The sequence below is a fragment of the Vanellus vanellus genome (genome assembly GCF_965231255.1).
Source record: "Vanellus vanellus genome assembly, chromosome: 4".
Lineage (NCBI taxonomy): Eukaryota > Metazoa > Chordata > Aves > Charadriiformes > Charadriidae > Vanellus > Vanellus vanellus.
This window is the reverse complement of record NC_138909.1, coordinates 17,557,478-17,579,934: the sequence shown is the minus strand read 5'-3', so window position 1 is coordinate 17,579,934 and position 22,457 is coordinate 17,557,478. Positions and strand designations below refer to the sequence as shown.

The window sequence follows — 22,457 nt, the reverse complement described above, 5'->3', positions numbered from 1 at the left end:
TCCTCAGCTTCCTAATGAGGATGTTATGGGAGACAGTGTCAAAAGCCTTGCTAAAGTCAAGGTAGATGACATCCACGACTCTCCCCTCATCCAGCCAACCAGTTATAACATCATAGAAAGCTATCAGATTGGTCAAGCACGATTTACCCTTGGTAAATCCATGTTGACCACTTCCAATAACTTCCTGTTCCTCAACGTGTTTGGAGATGACATCCAGAATGAGTCGCTCCATTACCTTCCCAGGGACAGAGGTGAGACTAACCAGTCTGTAGTTCCCTGGGTCCTCCTTCTTGCCTTTTTTGAAGATTGGAGTGATGTCAGCCTTCCTCCAGTCCTCAGGCACCTCTTCTGTTCTCCATGACCTTTCAAAGACGATGGAGAGTGGTCTAGCAATAACATCCGCCAGCTCTCTCGGCACTCGTGGGTGCATGCCATCAGGGCCCATGGACTTATGAATGTCCAGCTTGGCCAAGTGGTCTCTGACACAGTCCTCCTCAACTGAGGGAAAATCTTCCTCTCTCCAGACCTTCCCCCTTGCCTTCAGAGTATGGGATTCGTGAGGGACAGCTTTAGCAGTGAAGACCGAAGAAAAGAAGGCATTTAGTAACTCTGCCTTCTCTATCTTCCACCACTAGGGCACCCGTCTCATTCATCAGTGGGCCTGCATTTTCCCTAGTCTTCCTTTTTCTATTGATATACCAAAAGAATCTCTTCTTATTGTCTTTAACTGCAGCGGCCAGGCTGAGTTCTGATTGAGCTTTGGCCCTTCTAATTTTCCCCCTACACAGCTTTGTTATATCTTGACAGTCCTCATAAGTTGCCAACCCCCTTTTCCAGAGAATGTAAACTTTCCTTTTTTTCCTGAGGTCCAGCCAAAGCTCTCTATTTAGCCAGGCTGGTCATCTTCCCTGTCTGCTCGTTTTTCGAGACACGGGGATGGCCTTCTCCTGCGCTTTTAAGAGCACCTGTTGGAAGTATGCCCAGCCTTCCTGGGCACCTTTGCTCTTCAAAACTGCCTCCCAAGGGACAGTCTTGACCATGCTCCTAAACAGGCTAAAGTCTGCCCTACGGAAATCCAAGATGGCAGTTCTGCTGGCTCCCCGCCTTACTTCATCAAGAATTGAAAATTCTATCATTTTGTGATCACTCTGCCCAAGGCGACCTCCAATCTTTACATCCCCCACAAGACCTTCTCTTTTAACAAACAGTAGGTCCAGTAGGGCACTTCCCCTAGTTGGTTCCTAATAATGCCCCCCTACATGCTCTGTTAAGGAATACCCTGTAATCAAATATTTTATAGATCCGTTGTGACAGATGGATGAGCTTTCAGTCATTTGTAATAATTCGCACCTTTTTGTTTGTACATAACTGATTTAAAACTAGTACAGGAAGACTTTTTTTTTTATAAACAAGAGGAGGAAGATATCCCAGTTCTGTTGCTAGAGACTTAAGTTTCAGTTAAATCACCTTGAACAAATAACATGCTTCAGGTCTTGTGTTAGAATAGTACAATTCTCCTGCAGTACTTTAGTTTATATTTGACTGATGGAGAAAATAGTATGTTAAAAAGGTAATGTTGCCAACACAACCTGACAAGAATATTGCTTTTTACCTTTGTTCTTTCTTTGTTCCTCTCTAACTTGTTAACTATAATTTCTAGTACCTTTTTAACCTGTCAAGTTAATTTTTGACTTACATGTGTTGTCTTAAGAGAAAATATTCCTACTGAGTAATTGTCCCTTTGAATACCATGTACATGGAATTTTTAGATGAAATCCAAATGAATGAGTTTAGTATGTAAGAGAATAAGAAAATGTGCATTCATATATTTAGTAAAATGTACTGCTCTGCTTTGTCTGTGGGAAATGTTTATGATAAAGAAAATGGTTTTGAAAAATAAAACCCTCAGCTGCAGCTTATAAGTTGGGAAAATTTTGAGAACTAAGCTTACAGATAGCTAAACACTTCTGTTATAGAAAATAAATCTAAATCCTAAATAGAAAGGTATGGATAAACTAAATTGAATGACAGTGTAATAAAAACTTCAGTTAGTCTAGTGAGATTTTCTTTCAACACACAGCTATTTATTTGGGCAAATTAGTTTTATCAGTATTTATATAAAGAAATTTTTTATCTGGATTTTTTTTTTATATACCTAAAACCAATAATTTTTTTCAGCGCATCAGTAGGAAGGTCGTCTCACTTTAATCAGATTGTGTAGCTGTTCTCATGTGCCTTTTAGACTAGGTGAATAGCATTCACCAGAGGAAAAGTCCTCTGGAGAATTTTAAGTATCATTTTGAGGTCCCCGGGATTTTGGCTTTGTTACATGCTTCTCTCTGCTCTGGCTCGGTGGCATTGTGGTTTTTCTATGTGAACTTCTCAAAAGTTTATTTATCTTTGCAGATTGTTGAGCCATACTGAAGGTGCTAAAATTATGTGAAAGCTCAGCTATAGTAAGGGCCCCCACTACTTGTCACAGTGTCCCCTCCTTACAAAAACTGTCAGCTGTCTCAAATTTAGTAATTGTCTGAATGTTATGCTGTTGCATTTTTATCTGCATCCTATACAATTACCTGAATGCAAGTAGCACAGATAGCTCTGGTTACAGGTGACTGTGATTAGCCTTGGAAATAACGCAGGTGTTAACTATAAATATTAAACTTTAAATGTTTTCACTTATTTTACTATAAGTAGTCTTTAAAACTCTGAGTACTTCTAGTAAACATTTAATTTCCTGTCCTTAGGATCAGTCTAGGATTTTTTGACTCTGGTGTGACTTTTTCTTTCTTTTGGCCAGGAATAACAGATACACTTAAGAAAAAACATGCTCTCAGTTGAAGTGATCTCCAGCATGAAATTAGTTTTTATCATGAGGACAGTATTAAATTTGTAGTATAACTTTGTGATTTGAGCAGTGATTTGTTTTATGTTTTTTTTTTTTTTCAGAGAAAACAGTCATTAATATATAATTTTTAATGTACTTTCAATTCTGTTCTTTTAGGTAACTTTTGAAATGCACAAAGAGAGTCTTTCTCAAATGTACAGGGAGTACCAAGGGAAAGGAGGTGAAGGGAGTGGAATATGTTCTTCAGCTTCGATTAGAACAATCTCTGGAGTTAGCAAAGAAGCTGAAACCAAGGGAAAGCAACAGTGCTTGGAGTTAAAAGAAGATGCTGCTGCTCCTTCCCACGTTATTGATGATGGTGTGGAGTGCAGTACTGAAAAAAAAGAGACAAATACCTCATCAGATGGTGACCAACAAACTCATTCGGTATCTAATCATAGGGAGGAATTAGAGGGGGAAGACAGGGAGATTACTACACAGGATTTAAAAGCAGTGTCTTGTGTGGAATTTTCTCCAGAACCAGAAGCAGTAAAGCCCAGTGTTTCAGAAATTAGTACTGGGATAGCTGAAGCAATTGAAGATTCTCTGAGCAAAGCTGATGAGCTTGTGGAAGAAGCAGTAGCGGTCACTGCTGCTTCTTTAGCAATGCAGCCTACTGTGGAAGGAGAAACTCCTGGAAGTCCAGAAAGACTGGAAAAATCAACAGTAGAGGTGGAAGATGAAGATGACTTCGTTGATTTGAAAGAAGAAAGTAGTATGCCTTTACCTTCAGAAGAGTTTGCAGAAACAAACGAGGAATGTAGCTCTAATGAAAGCAAAGTGACAAAGCAGGAAGAAGCAATAGGGAAGCAACCTGAATCTGTGCATTTAAAATCTGAAGGTACTGAAAGCGTGGATGGGAAAAAACAAGAACTGACTTCTTTACCGGAAACAGTGAGTTCTGCAGTTCAAGAAGGAGCGACTCAACTGGACTCAGGACGAAAAAAGAAGCTGGAGGAAGAAAAGATTCTTTCTAGTGAAACCAAAACACCTGAAGAAAATACAAATGCACATGTGTCAGAGCCCGCTGGAGCCTCTGATAAAAGAATAGCCAAACTTGACGTTTCTAGCATTGCATCAGATACAGAAAAACTGGAACTGAAAGCTAACACATGTCTAGAAGCACCTCTGCCCCGCAGATCCATACCTGAGGTAAATTATCCCTGTTCTTCATCTGTCTAGCTTAAAAATAAGAGGAAGTTCTTGTTTTATGGGATTTTTGAAAAAGTGTGCCCATACACATTTTGGGGATTTTAATGTGTGTGGATTTTGTGAGCTACCTGAAGAATACTTTCACCCCTTCATTAAAATAGCCATAATTCTTACTAATTTGTGTACTGAGAAGTCTCTAAGATTTTATTCTTTCTGCATCCACCTATGGATGCTGATGGAGACTGAGTATTTGGCTAGATGGACGCTTTGTTTGTGTCGGTACTTCTTAATTTTGAAGGACTGAAAGAAACACCTATGTATTCTGAGAGTATTTTATCTAGAATTTTTTCTACTTCTTTACTCAACCACCCTTTTACTCTTTTAAGTCTGGTCTCTTATAATCACAGCTCATAATTATTGAGAAGCGAAAAATGCTTGTGCAGAAAAAAAATTAGCCCTAAGTTTTTTTCATATTCTGATAGAACTTGTGAAAACATTTTTTACACTAGCTACTCTGCAGGAGGTTATATATATGTATGTATGTTTGAAACTGTAAAATTTGATAGGATTGTCACTCCATCATGTCAGCCTACCTTTTTTTTTGTGCAAGTGTAATTTAAAACTGGGCTTCTGTGCACACTGCTCTGCTCTACCCCTCTAGTCTTTAGTGTCTAACTCAGCTTTTCATGGTTAAATAGTTATGTATCTGAGTACTTCCCTTCTGCAGAGATACCTGCTAATGGATGCTGTTCATTCTGCACCATTCTTCCTTAAAGGAGGAAAACTACTGTCTACAGCAACATATACTCCCCCTGTGGTAAGGTTGGGTTGCTGCTTGTGTACGCCTAAACTGACAGGTGTGGTAGTGCAGATGTAGACTAGTTTGTAGGTTTGGTATATCCAGCACATAGCATTTCTGTAGTAGTTTTAGCTTTATTTGTAACCATGTACAGAGTCTAATCTAAAATCAAGTCTATTAAATGCGTTTCAGTGTATGCCATGGAAACTAATGAGAGTGTGGGTTGAGTTTTTTTTCTGTCTGCAAACTGTGTTCAGACCTCAAGGCAGCAAGATTCTTCAGGACAAGAGCTAGCTGCTACATCGGATGGGCAGAGAAGAGACTCGAGGTCAACTGTGTTCCGTATTCCTGAGTTTAAGTGGTCACTGATGCATCAGCGCTTGCTCACAGACTTACTCTTTTCCATAGAAACAGATATACAGATGTGGAGAAGGTAAATTTCTATGCTTTAGATGGAATGACGTAGACTGGCATTTCAATTACCATTAACTTCAGATTTTGTTGAAACTGCATCAGAGTCACTCGTTGACTTCGGATGTTGCACATCTGGTATTTTACTCATTCAGTACTTTGTGACCTATACCCAAATAGGCTCAGATTATTTTTTTTTAAGACTCTTTACAGACATAAATGTATATTGGTTGAGGGTCTCCATGTATATTTTGACTGAAATCCTGGCTACATTTAAGTCAACAGCAGCCTTGCTGTTGATTTTTATTGGACCACGATTTTCATGTTCCTATGTATGTAAGGGCCTGCATCTTTTACTAGTATCTAAATATGGACTAAAAAAATAATTTTATACCAAATAGTATTCATTACTTCTGCATTTACACATGCTATGTTGCTGCTTTCATAGGGTTCTGTGAACACAGATAGGTTCTGTGCATTTAATAATTAACTTGTTACAGGGATCTGGAATGTAATCACCAAGATGAATTTAGTAAAAAAAAAAGGAAACTTTGAAAACAGTGGTAATTCTGCATTTTAATGTTAAGTTTTAATAAATAAGAGTGGTGTCTGTTATTAGCTTGTAGTAGTCAATATCAAATTTAAATTGAACTATATAGCTGTACTGACCCAATAAAAGGCAATATAAGGATGAAGAAATAGAGTATTTAAGTGATTGAAACAATTTAAACTGAGGTGAATTTTTGTGACTAATTTTTAGATGTGATTAAATTAACCTCTCAGGACATCATCAGATAGAGCTAAAACATATTTTTAGTTTAGATTCTGTTTTGAAAATCTATTTCCATGTTTAACAGGATTTAAGGTTTTGTATTTTGTTGATTTTTAATTTCTCTGAGAAGCCCTTAATATTTGATTTATTTTTCCAAAGATTTAAGTTCAAATCTAGTCCACACTTCCAGGAAGCTTTCTAATACAAGAAAGCCTGATATAGTGACTTTTGCTATAGGAAGAAATCATAGACCATCCTATAATGTATCTTCATACACATGATGTTTACCACACATCTTGATGTTTTTAGCAAGCTATGATCTGGAGAGGTTTAAGAACAGAAAGGAAAGGTTGCTTTAGATGTAGATTAAGGTACATCAATTGACCCTTATGGTCATGTGATATTTGCTGCCTCACTGCTATCTGTCTGGTTTTAGTTTTATGAAAGCATAAATATGCTGAAATACCACAAAAATAAAGCTTTATTCTTCGTGTTGGTTTTTTTTGTTTGTTTTGGACAGCCATTCTACAAAAACTGTGATGGACTTTGTGAATAGCAGTGACAATGTTATATTTGTGCACAACACAATTCACCTCATCTCTCAAGTGATGGACAACATGATCATGGCATGTGGTGGTATATTGCCATTGCTTTCTGCTGCCACATCCGCTACTGTAAGAAATTTCGTTTTTATTTGAAAATTTATCTCTTGTGGTAGGATGCCTTTCTTTATGCAGCGTATTAACTATTATATCTGTCCTTTTGGGGAACAGGAATACATATGGGAAATTTCCACAAGCATCACTTTGCTCCCTTTGCTCCCTCCATGCTTTCCCTAAGATAAATTGGGTGCCTGCCCCCTTTGCCTGAAGACATAAAAAGAAGTTGCCTAGCTTTATTGTCCCATAGTGGTCTGGAATGGGATTAAACCCCACTACTAATGATAGTTCGTAGAATATGACTAATTACTACTTTTGAATGTGACTGAAAATGGACTTCCAGCATACATTTTTCTTAATTTAAGTTGTAGGAATATCACCTTCGTGAAGAAGTAAATGTTGCTTTCAATTTTTCTGTGTAGCACGAATTGGAGAATATTGAGGCAACTCAAGGACTTTCAGTAGAAGCATCTTTAACATTTCTCCAGAGATTAATCAACCTTGTGGATGTCCTAATTTTTGCAAGCTCTCTTGGTTTCACTGAAATTGAGTCTGAGAAAAATATGTCATCTGGAGGAATTCTGCGACAATGTCTTCGTCTGGGTAAGCAAATAAAACCACTTAATGAGCATAGGAGCTTGCTGTTACTAAATAGTTAACAATTGTTAGCTTTTGGTCTTTTCCTGTCCTTTTTTTTGTTAAATCAAGATTAAATTTAGTCAAAGAAGCATTGGGATCTTTTACTATTTTACTATTACTGTACTCTGCAATGCATATATATGGGGTTCTTTTCCTCTTTAAAAAGTTTAAATAAAATAAATTGTTTGTCAGCCTGGCTGTTGTGGATGCATATGCTAATTTTATCCGTGAAGATACTTCTTTTGCCAAACTTCCCCAAATAGTCAAGGCTGAGAATATAGCAACTCTAAGAAAAAGAAATCTTATACTATATATAAAAACATGAACCTTTAAAATATGTAGAAAAGAGGTTTAAATCTTGAGGTCAGTAGATGAAGGTATGGTGAAAACTAGAGATGTAAATTTCTAAAGAGTAAGGTTCAAATCGGGCAGTAGTGATATCCAGTATTATAGTATGTTTGCATCAAACAGGATTGAAAGAAAGTGGTCATTACCTGAAAGAGTAACAACTATTCTGGAAATGAGAACATACAAGATCATAACTGGGTTCTGTTTTATGTAGGAGGAGAATATTCATGCTAGTTGCATGCTGCAAGACTTTTTGTAATGAAAAGTTTAATTTGCATGAGTGCCAGAGCAGCTCAGAGCCTCAACAGTAACTAGCCTTCCTCTCCCTTTCTAGGCAATTAAAACTTTGTGCAGGTAGAACAAGATTTATGGGATGCAAACAGGTATAGAGGTGGGGTAGTTCTTTTTTCCTTTGAAAATAATACTAGATGAAACAGGTACAATTGTGAAGCTACAAAAATAAATTGTGTAACTTCAGAACATTTGGTCCAAGAGTAACAGAGCATTGTGAAGCAAACATTGTCATTTGTTTCACTAGTGTATCGCTTGTCTTTCTTCCTTGCTAGTCTTTGAAATTTAGCTGTCTTCACCCTCCCCACCCCATGGCTGTATGCATGGTAGAATTTCAATGAGGGATGCTAACTTGCTCACTTTGAAGTGTCCATTAGATATAGCATACATGTTCTAATAGTTTAGTATTAATTATTAGTTATAAATTATTAAAGAATTCTGAGCATTGTTTTGCGACTATTTAAAATTTACGGAAGCAAAATATCATTTTACTGATGTGCTTAAACTTTTTAGCTTAAGTGATAAACAGAAATGCATTATACATTTCTGTAAAGGATATAAATAATACTGTTTCCTGGAGTAATTCTTAACATTTCTTTTCCCTTCAAGTATGTGCGGTAGCAGTAAGAAATTGCTTGGAGTGTCAGCAGCATGCGCAGATGAAGCCTATTGGAGACATTGGGAAGAACCAAAAAACAGTGCAGGGCTTTACAGGAACAGGGAAGTCTGCAGCAAAGGTGAGTATCAGACCACAATCAGGAATGCAAAAGTCAGTAATTATTACTCTGTACAGAGGGATAAGTTTTTAAATTTATACCTGCACCACTGATACTTTAAAAGAGCTGAAGGGCATAAACGCTGGAAATCCTGAAGTAGTTTTTCCAAGATGTGAATTTAAAATTTACATATTTAACCTTCCATGGTGAAATAAATCTGTCACAAGAATTTGCCAGATTCTTTTTTCCTTTACAGATCCAATGCATATCTCGTATTTGTGCTCTAGTTATGACAATATGATGTACAGTGAGTGATTGTACACACTTAATGATTCTTGGCAGAATGCTTTTAAAAACGGAATCTGAAACAAGTGCTGGTTTTTTTTTTGTTTTTTTTTTCAAAGTGCCTTTTTTTTTTTTTTTTTTTTAGAGTCCAGTGGACATTGTGACTGGTGGCATTTCTCCAATACGAGACCATGACAGACTTCTGCAGGATATGGATATTAATAGACTTCGAGCAGTAGTGTTCAGAGATGTAGTAAGTTATAAATAATGTTGGTGTTTTTGTAGCTGGGCTTCTGCATATATCTGTGTGCTGAATACTTGTGATGTGTTATGCAGTTTGGCTAAATTGAATTTACAAAACCCGAATACTGCTCACAGTAATTAGGAACTCTTAATACTCTGCAGCTGTTGTAGTGTTTGGGATTGGAAACAGGGAGAAATAAAAATCGCTGGCTGCTGATCAGGCTCTTTGGTGTGTTCCTAAGAGCTGATTCTCTGAAATTCTGCCTATTGTATATTAAATATGTTGTGTTTTAGTACAACTGTGTGCTTTCATATGCTATACGTAGACAAACTGTTTATGTATACTATGTATTATAAAGACGTTTATGTATACTTTTTGAAAAATGAGTATCTTTCTAGCTAATTAGAAATTAGAGGTCATCTCTAATTCCTTTACTTCCCCTCAGAGGAACCAATTTGTGTGCATGTGCTGTAAATATGCATATGTTTTTTAGTCTTGAATTGACTAAAAATATCTTTGCCCTGTGTCAGCAACTTTATAGCTGATATTGAGGAAATTGAGATTGATTGCTTAAAAAAAAAAACCCCTCTGTAAGCAAACACAGCAGCTATAATGGCTATGAGTCATTGGTGGCCGCAAGCTTGGACACCAGAACTTATTTTACAATAATTGGACTATTTAGCAAGTATAATGACTTACACAGTGACTTTTGTTCTATCCAGAATAGTGAGAGGTCTTTGGGTTTTATCTTTACAGCAATTATTGATTGAAACAAGCTTCTTTCAACCCCTACTTCAGTATCAGTGTGCAAAAGAGTAACAGGAAGTGAATCTTCCATACTGGTGGCAACTAAAACAACCTAATAATGCAGTCTTCACAATCAAGCATATCTTGTGTGCTTATTTTTTCTTAAAAAAAAAACAACAGTATGCACACACAACCTCTGCTTTTTTTGCATATCTAATCCACCAGGTTTTCTGTTTCACAAATAAATGTAAACTGATGCAGTAACTCTGCTTTTTGGCTACTGTGGGGGGAAAAAGTAGACTTTAAAAGATCTATTTTGGAATAGTTTTTATCTGAGCCGCTTATACTTGCATCTAAATAATTTGTTTGATTTGGATGCAGTTTCTTACATTGTGTTCAGCACATAGAATTGTGATTGCCATGATTTGAACTTGTATAGGAGGAACTCAGGTGAATTCCACTTAACCACCGGTACTAGTACTTCCAGAAGTATAGGAATTTTATTTCAAGGAGGTCTACAAACATAGCGGAAAAAGTAAGGAAGCGGTAGTGGTTCACTTGATCACAACTTTATTAAGTACAGCTGGAAACAGTCGTGCAAAAATTCATCTAGCAAGAAGATTCTTTATAATCTTTACCATTGTAGGAGACTTCCATCAATCTTGCACTGTGCTTGCCTGTTATTAGCTTACTGTTTCTGTCTTTCTGTTCTATGAAAGTTCAGGATTTTTGGTCAAGCTGAAGGGAATATAGGTTGTTTCTTCAGCGTAACAGGTAGGATCCAGCTATTTTATCTAGTTCTTAATATAGAACTTCTCATAAACTTCTCTCAGTACAGCTTATTAAAGAACTCTTCATGGAATGTGGGGCTTCAATAGGCACTACAATCATGATAAAATGAGCTTTATAGTTAAAGTTACTTTCTTGAACTGCTCAGAGGGAAAAATTGAATGTTACCTGAGCCCTTATTTAAATAAAGGGGGGCAGGGAAATGGGGAGGGACCAAAATGCCCTTTCTTTTATTGATTGGTCAGTGAGGATCCAAATAGTCAGTTCTCCTGTGATCCCAAAGTGTACAAAGCTTTTCTTCCTTCAACAGCCATAGGACACAGGCTTAGGCTAAATCATAATATCTAGTGAGATCTCGGATGAGGCTCTTTCCTCTGTTTCACTAGGGGTAACTGAGTACTCCGGGGAGGTACCTAGCATAGTTCATATTAAGATTTGTTTTTAAGATTTTCTTAAAATCTCTTCATAAAGTTACAGCTGTAATGCAAATGCATATTTACCAATCCTTGCTGAAATTGTACTAGTACAGTACTCCCATCTGGACAATCTGATGATATAATAAAACATTCACACTGGTTCTGGAATTTGAATTTGTTCCACTTCCTTCATTAATATGTAATAGTTTATAAATGCTTTTACAATGTTGTTGAATAAGCTTGCCTGGTTGTACTTCACAGCAAATGCTGTTAATATCTTGGCACATTTGAGGAAATGTAGTAGAGGAAACACCTGTAAATAAAGGGGACCCAGTCCCTGCACTAATTCGAAGCATGTAGTCAAAACACATAACCTTAGTCAAAGTTGTCATATTTATAAATGAAAAATGAAAGGATTAGTGCCACTTGAATACAATTGCTGTATTCCCTAGCTTTATAGGTGAGGCAAACTGTGACTAGAGAATATTGTTCTTCCACTGTTGACATATCAGCTTACACTCGGTCTGTTTATGGTAGCGCTGGGCATACTTTACAGAAAAATAAACGTGCTGCTGAAATTGTAATGGAAAAATCTGTGTGTGTGTCCTTTCTTTACAGGAGGATAGTAAACAGGCTCAGTTTTTGGCTTTGGCTGTTGTGTATTTTATTTCTGTGCTCATGGTTTCGAAATACAGAGATATACTGGAACCCCAGAACGAAAGACGACCACCAAACCATAGCCAGTCATTCAAGGAATCAGAGAATGAAAATAATGAAACTTCTGCTACAGGTGAACTGTTAATTATTTGGTCAGATGTAATAATGTGGCTTACGCATCTTAAAATTCTGTAAAGTCCATGTGAGATTGTGTAGAAATACATGCATTGTAAGCACTTAAACAACGTTATAGTATGCAATTTGCCGTAGTGTTTGTGAGTATCTTTTTCTGATCTGTGAAGAACCTAATCTATAGGTTGATTTTGCTGTGTAAAGGTGGTTAATGTCACTGAAATAGCTAAGCATTCATGAATACTTGTTGTAGAAACATTACTCTTTTGCATAAGTTTAAGTATGCAGAAGCATAGACTGGTAGCTTTTTGGTTCCACTATAAGACTTCTTTCTCCTATTCTTCTCTAGGGCAATCAATTAGTTTTAATTCTTTGACTTTTAAGTCAATATCTTCTGTTTCCTTTTCTCAATATTTGGATGTTATAACTTTTCAGGCTTCTCAGAAATTAGGAGGAAATTTTTCTGTTCTATGTTTCCTATTAAATACTTAGAGATAATATTAAATCTCTAAGTAGGCAAAAGGAAATACTTATACCTGTGTTATTTCACTTGTCACCTGTTGGTGTTACTACTTTAGGAGCATTGTGGTGAATGTAATTCTGTTAATGAACTTAAAATGTGTTTTCTGTTTTTGATATGAACAGATGTGGAAAACCCGTCTGCTGCTCTTGGTGCTTCAGCCTCCACTGAAGATTCAGAAAGTACAGCATCTGTCCGAAGAAGGGATTCTGGTCTTGGGGAGGAACCAGCTTCAGGGCATACAAACAGTTCTGGTAGTGTTGCTGAAACAGGAGCTCTGGATGTCAGTGCAGGTCCAGATGCAATCAGTGAAGTACTATGCACACTCTCATTAGAAGTAAATAAGTCTCAGGATGGTAGAAGTGAGACAGGAACTGAGGACAGTAAGCCTGCAACTTCTGTGCCAGCTGCAAAAAATGTCAATGTAAAGGATATCCTGAGAAGTTTGGTAAGCACACCAGCTGATGGGACTGCACTGGATGCTGCTCTTCTGCCACCAACCTTCCTTGGAGTCCTTGGTGATGGAGCTGCTGAGCCGCCTGTACAGTTCCATTCCTTTGACAGGTAATGTAACTTCTGAAATATTTGGGCTATTTCATTTTGCTTAAGATATCTGTTAGAAACAGAAAATTTCACATTTCAGTTCACCAGAACTCATGTACAGTGTCGTCTAGTACTTAATATTATCAAGACGCTTTGATTTACAAGTAGAACCTTTGATGACAAAGTCCACCGACGTTACATAGGTTCATCATGAAAATATGCTCTGCAATTCATGGGATGCTATGTTACGCTAAAAAAGGCTGTGGAAATGAAAGATAACTGGTGGCTGGGTTATACTTAAAGGTTTTGAATCCAGCACCTCTTTGTAAGAGTTAACTCTTCTGTTTCCGTACATGTTACAGCTCAGAAGCAATATGATAAGTGGGGCAATAAAATGCTTAGAAATGACTGCAAAAGTCAAAGAAAAGACCAGGGGTTTAAGCTGTTCTTTTGTTTTTCCTGTTCTCCTATTCCTAACTGCAGCACTTGCAGATGAGTGCTGCTGTACTGTGCATATTTAGTCAGTTTTAAAGGACTCAGGAATCACATCATCACAGAATGGTAGGGGTTGGAAGGAACCTTTGGAGATCATCTAGTCCAACCCCCCTGCCAAAGCAAGTTCACCAAGAGGAGGTTCACCAAGAGCAGGTTGGAAAGGAACGCATCCAGGTAGGTTTTGAGTATCTCCAGAGAATGAGACTCCCCAACCTCTCTGGGCAGCCTGTTACAGTGCTCTGTCACCCTCAAAGCAAAGAAGTTTTTCCTCATGTTGAGATGGAATTTCCTGTGTGCCACTTTGTGCCTGTTGCCCTTTGTCCCGTCCCTGGGCACCACTGAAAAGTGTGGCCCCATCCTCTTGACACTTGCCCTTTAGGTATTTATAAGCATTGATGAGATACCCTCTCAGTCTTCTCCAGGCTAAACAGACCCAGGTCTCTCAGCCTTTCCTCATAAGAGAGGTGCTCCAGTCCCTTCATCATCTTTGTAGCCCTCCACTGAACTCTCCCCAGTAGTTCCCTGTCTTTCTTGAACTGGAGAAATAAAACGGACATCAAATAACTTAATGTAGTGATGTGTAGATTAGCTTGTGTGTTGATCATGAAGCTGTATCTAGTTTCTGTTACTGTGAGCCTGCAAAAGAATGCTGGTTTAGTAGTTAAAATGGTTCAAAAACAATGGACTGATCATCTAGGTGTCCTTCCACCTATAGAATACGCCTATATTCATTTATGAAAATGCATCTGTGTTCTGCCTACTTTAAATCTTTCAGGCTTCATTCACCAAATATATCCCTAAGCTGTTAGATTTGTTTTGTTGTTATAATAGCTTTTAAAATTTTGTTTTATGAATATTTGCCTTTCTTAATCCTCGAATGCCATGACGGATTTAAAATAGGGCATTCTTGCTTTGTTTCTCTTTCTTTTCCTTTTAGATTCAAGTCCCACTTTCCTGATAATAGTTTTGGTGTCTCTTACATCTCAGTCTCGTTAGCTCCTTATCTTTTCTCAAGTATGGTAGACCACATTGGCTTTTATTACTCTTACTGACTTACCTCTCCAGGATTCCCCAAAACAACAAAGAAAACAAAGAACAAAAGAAAGAATCCCATAACGCTTGCATTCCTGCCTCTAGAAAAGCCTTAGTCATATCCAGAAATTCTACAGTCTGTCTGATGCAAGGGGATCCCTTGTTACCATACCAGTATCTGATCCTCTGCTTATTCTTCAACTTCCTCTGGCTCTGATGTCTTTGCAATGTATGGCTGCTGTGCTCAAACTAGCCGACGTGGATGACCCAAGGAAGGGAGGGCATCTCTGCCGGGGGTATGGATGCAGCTGTCACAACGTGTCTTCTCAGCTCAGATTGCCATATCACTAGTGGGGGAAGAGATGGTGGTGGTTGCCTGGCTAGATTAGACACAGACGGTGTATGCGTTTGGCCCCCTTGCTCCTGTCTCAGAGTAAACACTGTGTTCTCCTTGTGGTGCTGAACAGGAGGACTTGTTTTGGGAGCAGCAGGAGGATGGAGGCAGAGGGGGAAATCTGGTACAATAGGGACACTGAATTAGAACTTGTCATGCCTCTCTCCCTGTTGCTGCTGAAGTGTTTTTAGCACCTCCCCTTTGAGGCCTATCATTGCTCTTTACAGCAGTCCGGCAGTTGATGTGAAATAATACAATGCTTTAGTCAGTGACTAATGTTTTTCCTCAGGAAATTCTTGTTGTTCATTGCTGAGTGGTAGAGATTTGAACAACAAAATAACAGTTGTCTGGAGATCTGGTACAGAAGTGCATGTTGCATTTAGGAATTATTTTTTAGCTATTGCTAGAACTGAAGATTTGTGCTGCCTGTGGAAATCTGATTTGAATTGGTGTAAAGCAGGTTAACTAGGCAGGAAGTAATAGGGCACTTGCAGTCCTGATATCTGACATAGGTAGATCACACCTACAAAACCCTCTTATCAGAGGAAACTGTGATACATGTACACTAGTGAAATACTGGGCATTGGTAGCAGTCCTTCAGTCACTTGCAATTCTCTGTTCTTTTTTCTATATAGTTACAAAGTCACTCAAATAATGAAAAAAAACCCCTTAGATTGCAATGTGTTTTGTAAAGCAAGTCAATGAAAAGTTGAAATACTTGTTGTTTTGCCCTTTTACTTTTCCAGTGCCACGCTGTCCCAGCTGGACTTTTCTCTCTTCTTCCCACCTCCAAAGAGCCAGCCATTTTTCAATCTCAGCATTCTGTCACTTAACCTTGAGAAATAATTACTATATCAGATGCTGAAAGGAAGCTAGTCCGGTGAAGGAATATATACTGAGGAGTGAAAGGGGTGCATGGACTGAAGCAGTAGACAGTGCTGTGCTTGTGAATGGAAGAGCAGAGGGCAGGGGGTTTTGGAGGGGTTTGTGTAGCCATCTGGACTGCTCCACAGTGATAACTTGCGGGTATTAGTTTCCTATGACTTTTTGTGTTTAGTAGGTGGGGCTAAAAATGTGAGGAAAAGGTCGTGAACTAGTATAAAATATTTTGTCCTTCAGCAGTTGCATGTGACATTGGTATGTCAGCAGTTCTGTGTTTCTAGGTGGCTTACAGAATCACAGAATCACAGAATTATCAGAGTTGGAAGGGACCTCTAGAGATCATCTAGTCCAACTCTCCTGCTAAAGCAGGATTGCCTAGAGCACATTTCTCAGGACTGCATCCAGGCGGGTCTTGAAAATCTCCAGGGAAGGGGACTCCACAACCTCCCTGGGCAGCCTGTTCCAGTGCTCTGTCACCCGAACCGTAAAGAACTGTTTCCGTGTATTTGAACGGAACTTCCTGTGTTCTAACTTGTGCCCATTGCCCCTCGTCCTGTCACTTGGAACCAATGAAAAGAGCCTGGCTCCATCCTTCTTCAACCCACCCTTTAGATACTTGTATGCCATAATCAGGTCTCCCCTCAGCCTTCTCTTCTCCAGGCTAAAGAGTCCCAGCTCTCTCAGCCTTTCCTCATAAGGGAGGTGCTCCAAGCCCTTAATCATCTTAGTTGCCCTTCGCTGGACTCGCTCCAGCAGTTCCCTGTCCCTCTTGAACTGGGGAGCCCAAAACTGGACACAGTATTCCAGTTGTGGCCTCACCAGTGCCGAGTAGAGGGGGAGAATGACCTCCCTCGACCTACTGGCCACACTCTTCCCTATGCAGCCCAGGATTCCATTGGCCTTTTTGGCGACAAGGGCACATTGCTGGGCCATGGATAATTTACTGTCTACCACAACCCCCAGATCCTTCTCCTCCAAGCTATCTCCCAGCAGGTAAGCCCCTAACCTGTACTGGTGCCTAGCATTCTTCCTCCCCAGGTGCAGGACCTTGCACTTGGTTTTGTTGAACCTCATTAGGTTCTTCTCTGCCCAGCTCTCCAGCCTGTCCAGGTCACGCTGGATGGCAGCACAGCCCTCTGGGGTGTCAGCCACCCCACCCAGTTTGGTATCATCAGCAAACTTGCTTAATTTTTCATTTCCTTCCTTTTGTGGGTATATCAGGTAGACAAAAGTGTACTTAATGATGTAGAAGTCTTACCTCTTGCCAATTATCATCTGGTACTGACATGCACAATCTTGCGTCTCTGGTAAATACGTTGAGCTATGATAAGGCACATTGCTAACTAGCTAATAAATCAGCTAACCAAAACCAAAAACTGTGTATATGAAACATATTGAGAATAATATAGACAGGAAAGTTTCATGACCACTTGAAGGTGACTGTATCTTTACATAGTGCGACTCTGCTTAAAATACAAGTTTATGCTCTGAAATGACACCTAGTGACAATAGCGGGAAGGCATTGTATCAGGGAAAGAAAAATGTTTTTACAAGAAACTGCAATAGAGTTGGAAATAGTAGCTCAATAGTAGACAAAAATACTGAGGGTACATTTTGAAAGTTTGGAAAAACAGGCTTTGAGATGCTTGCTTATTTTCTACGTCTGGTTTACATTTAATACATTGTTTGATGGCAAACACAAGTTCTGTGAGTTAACTTTTTTTTTCTACTTTTTTTTTGAAGACACTTTGTTAAAAGTTGTTCCCATGTAGCAGTTTACCAGTGGGGTATCTCTGGGAATTTCAAAGCATCTCTCTGATCCTGCATTTATCTCAGGAATGCTGTGTCAGAAATCAAAACTCTCCTCATATCTTAAGGATTATCAACTTCCCAGCCATAGCTGGAGAGTATACAGTAACAGCTACGTGAGTGAAACCTTACTGAAAGGCTGCCGGGTTGCAAGCCTTTGCAAACAACTAGGTGTATGTGTTCATTCCCATGCCAAAAATCTTCCTCTTATCTTATGTAAAGATGCAATCTTGTGATTAGTGGGTGCCAGGGGTTTATCGTGATAAAGTTCAAGACTTGCATTGGCTTTTTCCCAAAATCCAGAGGGACATGAATTAGTATTCCAATTTCAGTGTGTCCTAAACCAGCAGTTTTCTTATTTAGCTGTAATCTTGTAGAAAAAGAGGGTGTGTGTGTGTATGTGTTTGTGTGTGCTATTGCAAGCAAATTTAAATAGAAATAAAAATAACTGAAGTTTAGGATTAAAAAAAAAAAAAAAAAAGACATTACTCTTCAGTTAGTCTGATAAAACCCATAACCTATCACTTGACATTTTTGCTGTGCATTTTAAAATAAAACCTTGGTCTCTCTTGCCTTCTGCTGCTCTTTGTGGAAACATTCAATAATCATGTCGTTATAGGAAGCTGATGCTGAGGGTTCAGAGGAATATAGGCTCTTAAATCATGGTCTTGTACCATAGAGCTTAAACCTGCAGCTAAGCTGAAACTTACAGAACAGATATGTTAATAAGCTTGTTTATCTTTTTGGAACATCGTCTATAAGCTGCTTAGTTTGACTCAGCCTATGTTTACATATTTGTCAGTCCATGGCATGCATGTGCCTTTGTAATGGTTGGTGAGGTGTTTCAGTTAAATTTAATCAAAGTCCTTTTTCTATGTGGAATGAATAAATTTTAAACTTCATTGATTTGGGCCTCAGATGGAAAAAGAATAAACTCATCATTGACAAGATTTAGTCTACCAGGTACAGGTAGAGACAGAATATGAGAATGGGGGATCTGTAGATCAAGGTGGATACGCTGTGATGAGAAGGTCAGCTCTTTTGACACACCAACAATTTGGATTCTGCAGGGGCTGAAGAGGCAAACCATTTAAAGTCTTCTACCCTGCCAAGCTGATTTTAAAGTTCTCTTACAAAATTGATTGTATTCTTTCTATCATCTCTTCTCTTCCCCCCACCGCTCGCTCTGATCTCTCATGGTTTTGAGACTCTCTTGTTCTTCCTTTCTCCTTGGGTATTTCAAGGGAGACATAAGAGAATGGGTATTATCTACAGGCAGCAGAGCCCATAGAATGACACTGACATGGCAGGCTGCTTTCCTGCCTCACTAAGTAGAGGTAAAAAGTCTGTCATTCTCTTTATTGGTCTTTTGCTCATTGCATAGGAGCCCTGCAGTGGGCATCGCTCCGGTAGCCTGGCACAAGACTACCTTCTTTTGGTTTTGAATTAAAACCATTATCCCATAGCGAAACAGACAAACTGTCACCTGTGTTGCTGTTCAATGCTATAAAATGGAATGCTGAGAATTAAATCTGTATAAATTCCCGTATGTCAAAAGGAATTAGAGCTCATGTAAGCATTTTTAAATTATAGTGAGGTCATCAGTTTGTCCTGGCCCGTGTTGTATTAAGAATATTTGACTCGCACCCAAGAAAAACTTGTAACTTGAAATATATTTAAAATTGATTGCAAACTTGCCAATTTCAAAAAAAAAAAAAAATTTAGGAAAACGTACTCAAAATTTAGGAGACACTTATAGATATTTTGTATCTTTTTATTGAAACAGAAAAGTCAGTGATCTGAAACCAAGAAAGCTTTTGATAAGTAAATCCTTATAGAATTTGGCAGAATGGATCATTATTGTGTAAGCCTTTGTCTGTGATGGAAGTCTGTTCAGCTCAGTGGTCTGTGCTCATTCAGCGGTGAATAATTGTCTGCAACACGAAAGCTTCTTACACTTCAGCATAATTGGGACTAATAACACACTGACCTTCTGGCTAAGATGTATTTATGGTGGCTAGTTCTCACTGTGCCTGACCTACGTTTATCAGTTCACGTGCTGTAAATTCCTCCTTTAAACCTTAAATATTTGATTTTATATTAAAAAAGTCAAACATCTAACATAGTCGTGTAAATGGGCCAACTACACTATCATTTTTACCATAGTGCTTGAAGTCTGCTTGAGATACACATTAAGAATATTATTTGTGCAATTTTTCCAGTTTATTTTTTCTCCTGTATCTGAATATGATGGTAATGGGTGTTACAATATACACATTTAGCCCAAAAGTATAGAGGTAATTGAAACGGTGTGATAATGTGAATGTTCAGGAGTAAAATACATTGAAGGTTTTCTTGCACGTGACACACGCCTACCCATGTGTGAGGTTGCTTAATGTGCCTTGTAATTCTGATGAAGTTAATGCATGATTACAGATGTTTTTTTAAAATATAATATTTTTGTAGATCTAAGGAAATATAATCTGACCACTTATCAATGAACATTTTAGTCACATGTGTAGCTATATTTAACTTTTTAAGAGATGCTTATCGGTTAGCTACAAAAAACCTCTTATCTGTGTACTCTTTAACAAGTGCCCTACTGCTTGAGATAAGTTGAAACATATTAATTTTTAAGACACTTCTCTGACAAATTTACCTGATTTAATAATGTGCTAAACACTCCATGTTTTTCACAGTTTATTTACTACAATATTTAATCTTGATTTTCCACTCTCATACATTCTTTCTGCCAGTTGCATTCATTTTACTTATATTAGCATTTAAATAATAATTTGAAAGAACACAAAGGAACATTGATGGTTAACGGCAAATATTTCCGTTTGAACACAGTTGCATTTCCACCTAAATATTCAGAGAAAATATCATATTACTATACAAAGAAGGAAAAATGTTGGAATTTCAGAATGTAAATAAAGAAACATGACCCAATGTTTATGCTTCAAATATCTTAATTTACTTTCCAGTATGTGGTAAATATGAATCTGTATGTGATTGCCAAGCCGCACTTTCATACTTTCATGGAAGCTCATAAAACAAATCCTGCAACTGTACCAATGGTCAGTTGCACTGTTGAAAGGGAAGACATCCATAGTAGTAAATACTACATTGGAAATAATGCAGCAATGCATAGCTCTGAATCAAATATGGTGAGATACTTTGATGTTTTGGTTTGTTGTTCCTGAACTATTTTAAGGATTTTTTGAATCACAAGGTCATGGCAACTGACCAGAAGACAGAGAGAAAGTATGTTCAGGGCTTGAGGTTTCTTTAGATCACGTTTTTGGACAATATCCAGCCCTTCTTTCGGCTGTGTGCTTCAGATTGACACAGCTGTCAGGAGAAGGCACCTTCTTTCCTCACTAGAAATACTGTTTATTTTATTTTGGCTGGATAAATCGGGATCGTTTCAGTTGACTGTTGAAGATCACTATCTAAAATTCTATTCAGAACTAGTCTGAGGCTAGAAAACAGCTTTATGGTGTGTTGTTCAAAGCCTCTGTTTTCTTCCAAGGTTCAGATGTTTTAATGTGAAGCAGCAATTTCTCCAGCCCCTATACTGTTGCCTTTTATCGTGCTGAATAGTTATGGAGCACAGCAGTCGTCTTTGGCTGTGTTGCACCGTGAACACTCTTAATCCTTAAGCAAGCTTATAAGAGAGGGGATCAAGATCTAAAGTGACCTTTAAATATAGGAATTATCATAGAACTTATGAAGTAGATTTAAAAAAAAAATTAGCTAAAAGCTAAACCTTTTTTTTCAGTGGGATATGATAAAGACCCTAAGTTTCTCAGAAAACTTTGTGAGAGTCAGTGTCTCTTGCTCAAAGCGAGTGGTGACTGTGTCTGGAATCCACGTGCACACCCATCTGTACTGTTTATAAGACAGCACACATTCTTCTGTATTTCGAAGTCTGAAACCTGTACTTACTCATTTTTAGTCCTTGAATCAAAGCAGAAGGAATGATGTTGGGTAATTAAAAAATAAAAAAAGGCCTGCTAACGGCTCTACTTTGCAGCTGTGTGTTAGTGCCATATTCCTGGTGCTAGTAATCAGAGTATCCTCTTTAAAGCAAATGCCGTTGCTAGATATGGAAAAATATAATGGCAATGTTGGAATATAATTCCTTTTTAGGTACTTCATAGAAAGTAGGTTACTGAAGATGAGAGTAGCAGCTGTATTTGTATTCCTGAACTTCTACAAATTTGAAGGAGAGAAAGCGTACAAAAGATATTAAATGGCAAAAGGGACTATTGTGGTCATTTACTGCTGTCTGTCGCAGCCCAGGGAAAAAAAAAAAACAAAAACAAAAACAAAAACAAAACAAAGCCTAATTCCTTTGCTTGAATGCACCTCTCCTTGGGTAGCTCTAGAGAGTCTGGTACCTTGCTGAAACTACTCCCTCAGTGCAACTACGCTTACTCACGCTGAAGCTCAGTAGAAGTTTACAGGAAGGGATGATAATATGTAGTGTTGTGGAATCTGTTGTAGCTGGGATTGCTTTTGTCTCCTCTCATTGTCAGCTGCAGATGAGCAGTGTTAAGGGAACAGGTCCATGTGCACACAGGCTTCCTTGCTCCCATGCAGTTCAGAACTGTTACTTGCCCTGTGAAGAGCTTCTTGTAGTAGCGCTAAAAATTACTCCTGTTCTAAAATCCCGTCTTGGTTCTTCGAGTATGTTAATTTCTGTATTTTCCAGCTGTAAGGGGGTGACTCTAATATGTATAAAATTAGTCAAAGTTCAGCCATTTATGTGCAATTTTTTTAAGGTGTGGGTCTGGCATGCCCTTTAGCCCTGTTTTATAGTTCCCGGGGCT

General features: G+C 38.3%; 1 protein-coding gene across 3 annotated transcripts in view; it reads left to right on the top strand.

Moving 5' to 3' along the window:
• LRBA (LPS responsive beige-like anchor protein) overlaps positions 1–22,457 on the top strand; it is a gene marked incomplete at its 5' end in the record, with an annotated part of 425,426 nt that overhangs the window by 84,863 nt on the left and 318,106 nt on the right. For 2 of the 3 annotated variants that reach the window (XM_082482677.1, XM_082482676.1), the window contains 8 exons: positions 3,005–4,039; positions 5,096–5,271; positions 6,542–6,695; positions 7,103–7,283; positions 8,568–8,695; positions 9,105–9,212; positions 11,774–11,945; positions 12,590–13,028. In XM_082482677.1, the coding sequence (XP_082338803.1) occupies positions 3,005–4,039; positions 5,096–5,271; positions 6,542–6,695; positions 7,103–7,283; positions 8,568–8,695; positions 9,105–9,212; positions 11,774–11,945; positions 12,590–13,028 (2,393 nt within the window). Of the gene's footprint in view, positions 1–3,004; positions 4,040–4,766; positions 4,857–5,095; positions 5,272–6,541; positions 6,696–7,102; positions 7,284–8,567; positions 8,696–9,104; positions 9,213–11,773; positions 11,946–12,589; positions 13,029–22,457 lie in introns of all 3 variants that reach the window. The other variant, XM_082482675.1, reaches the window with a different exon arrangement.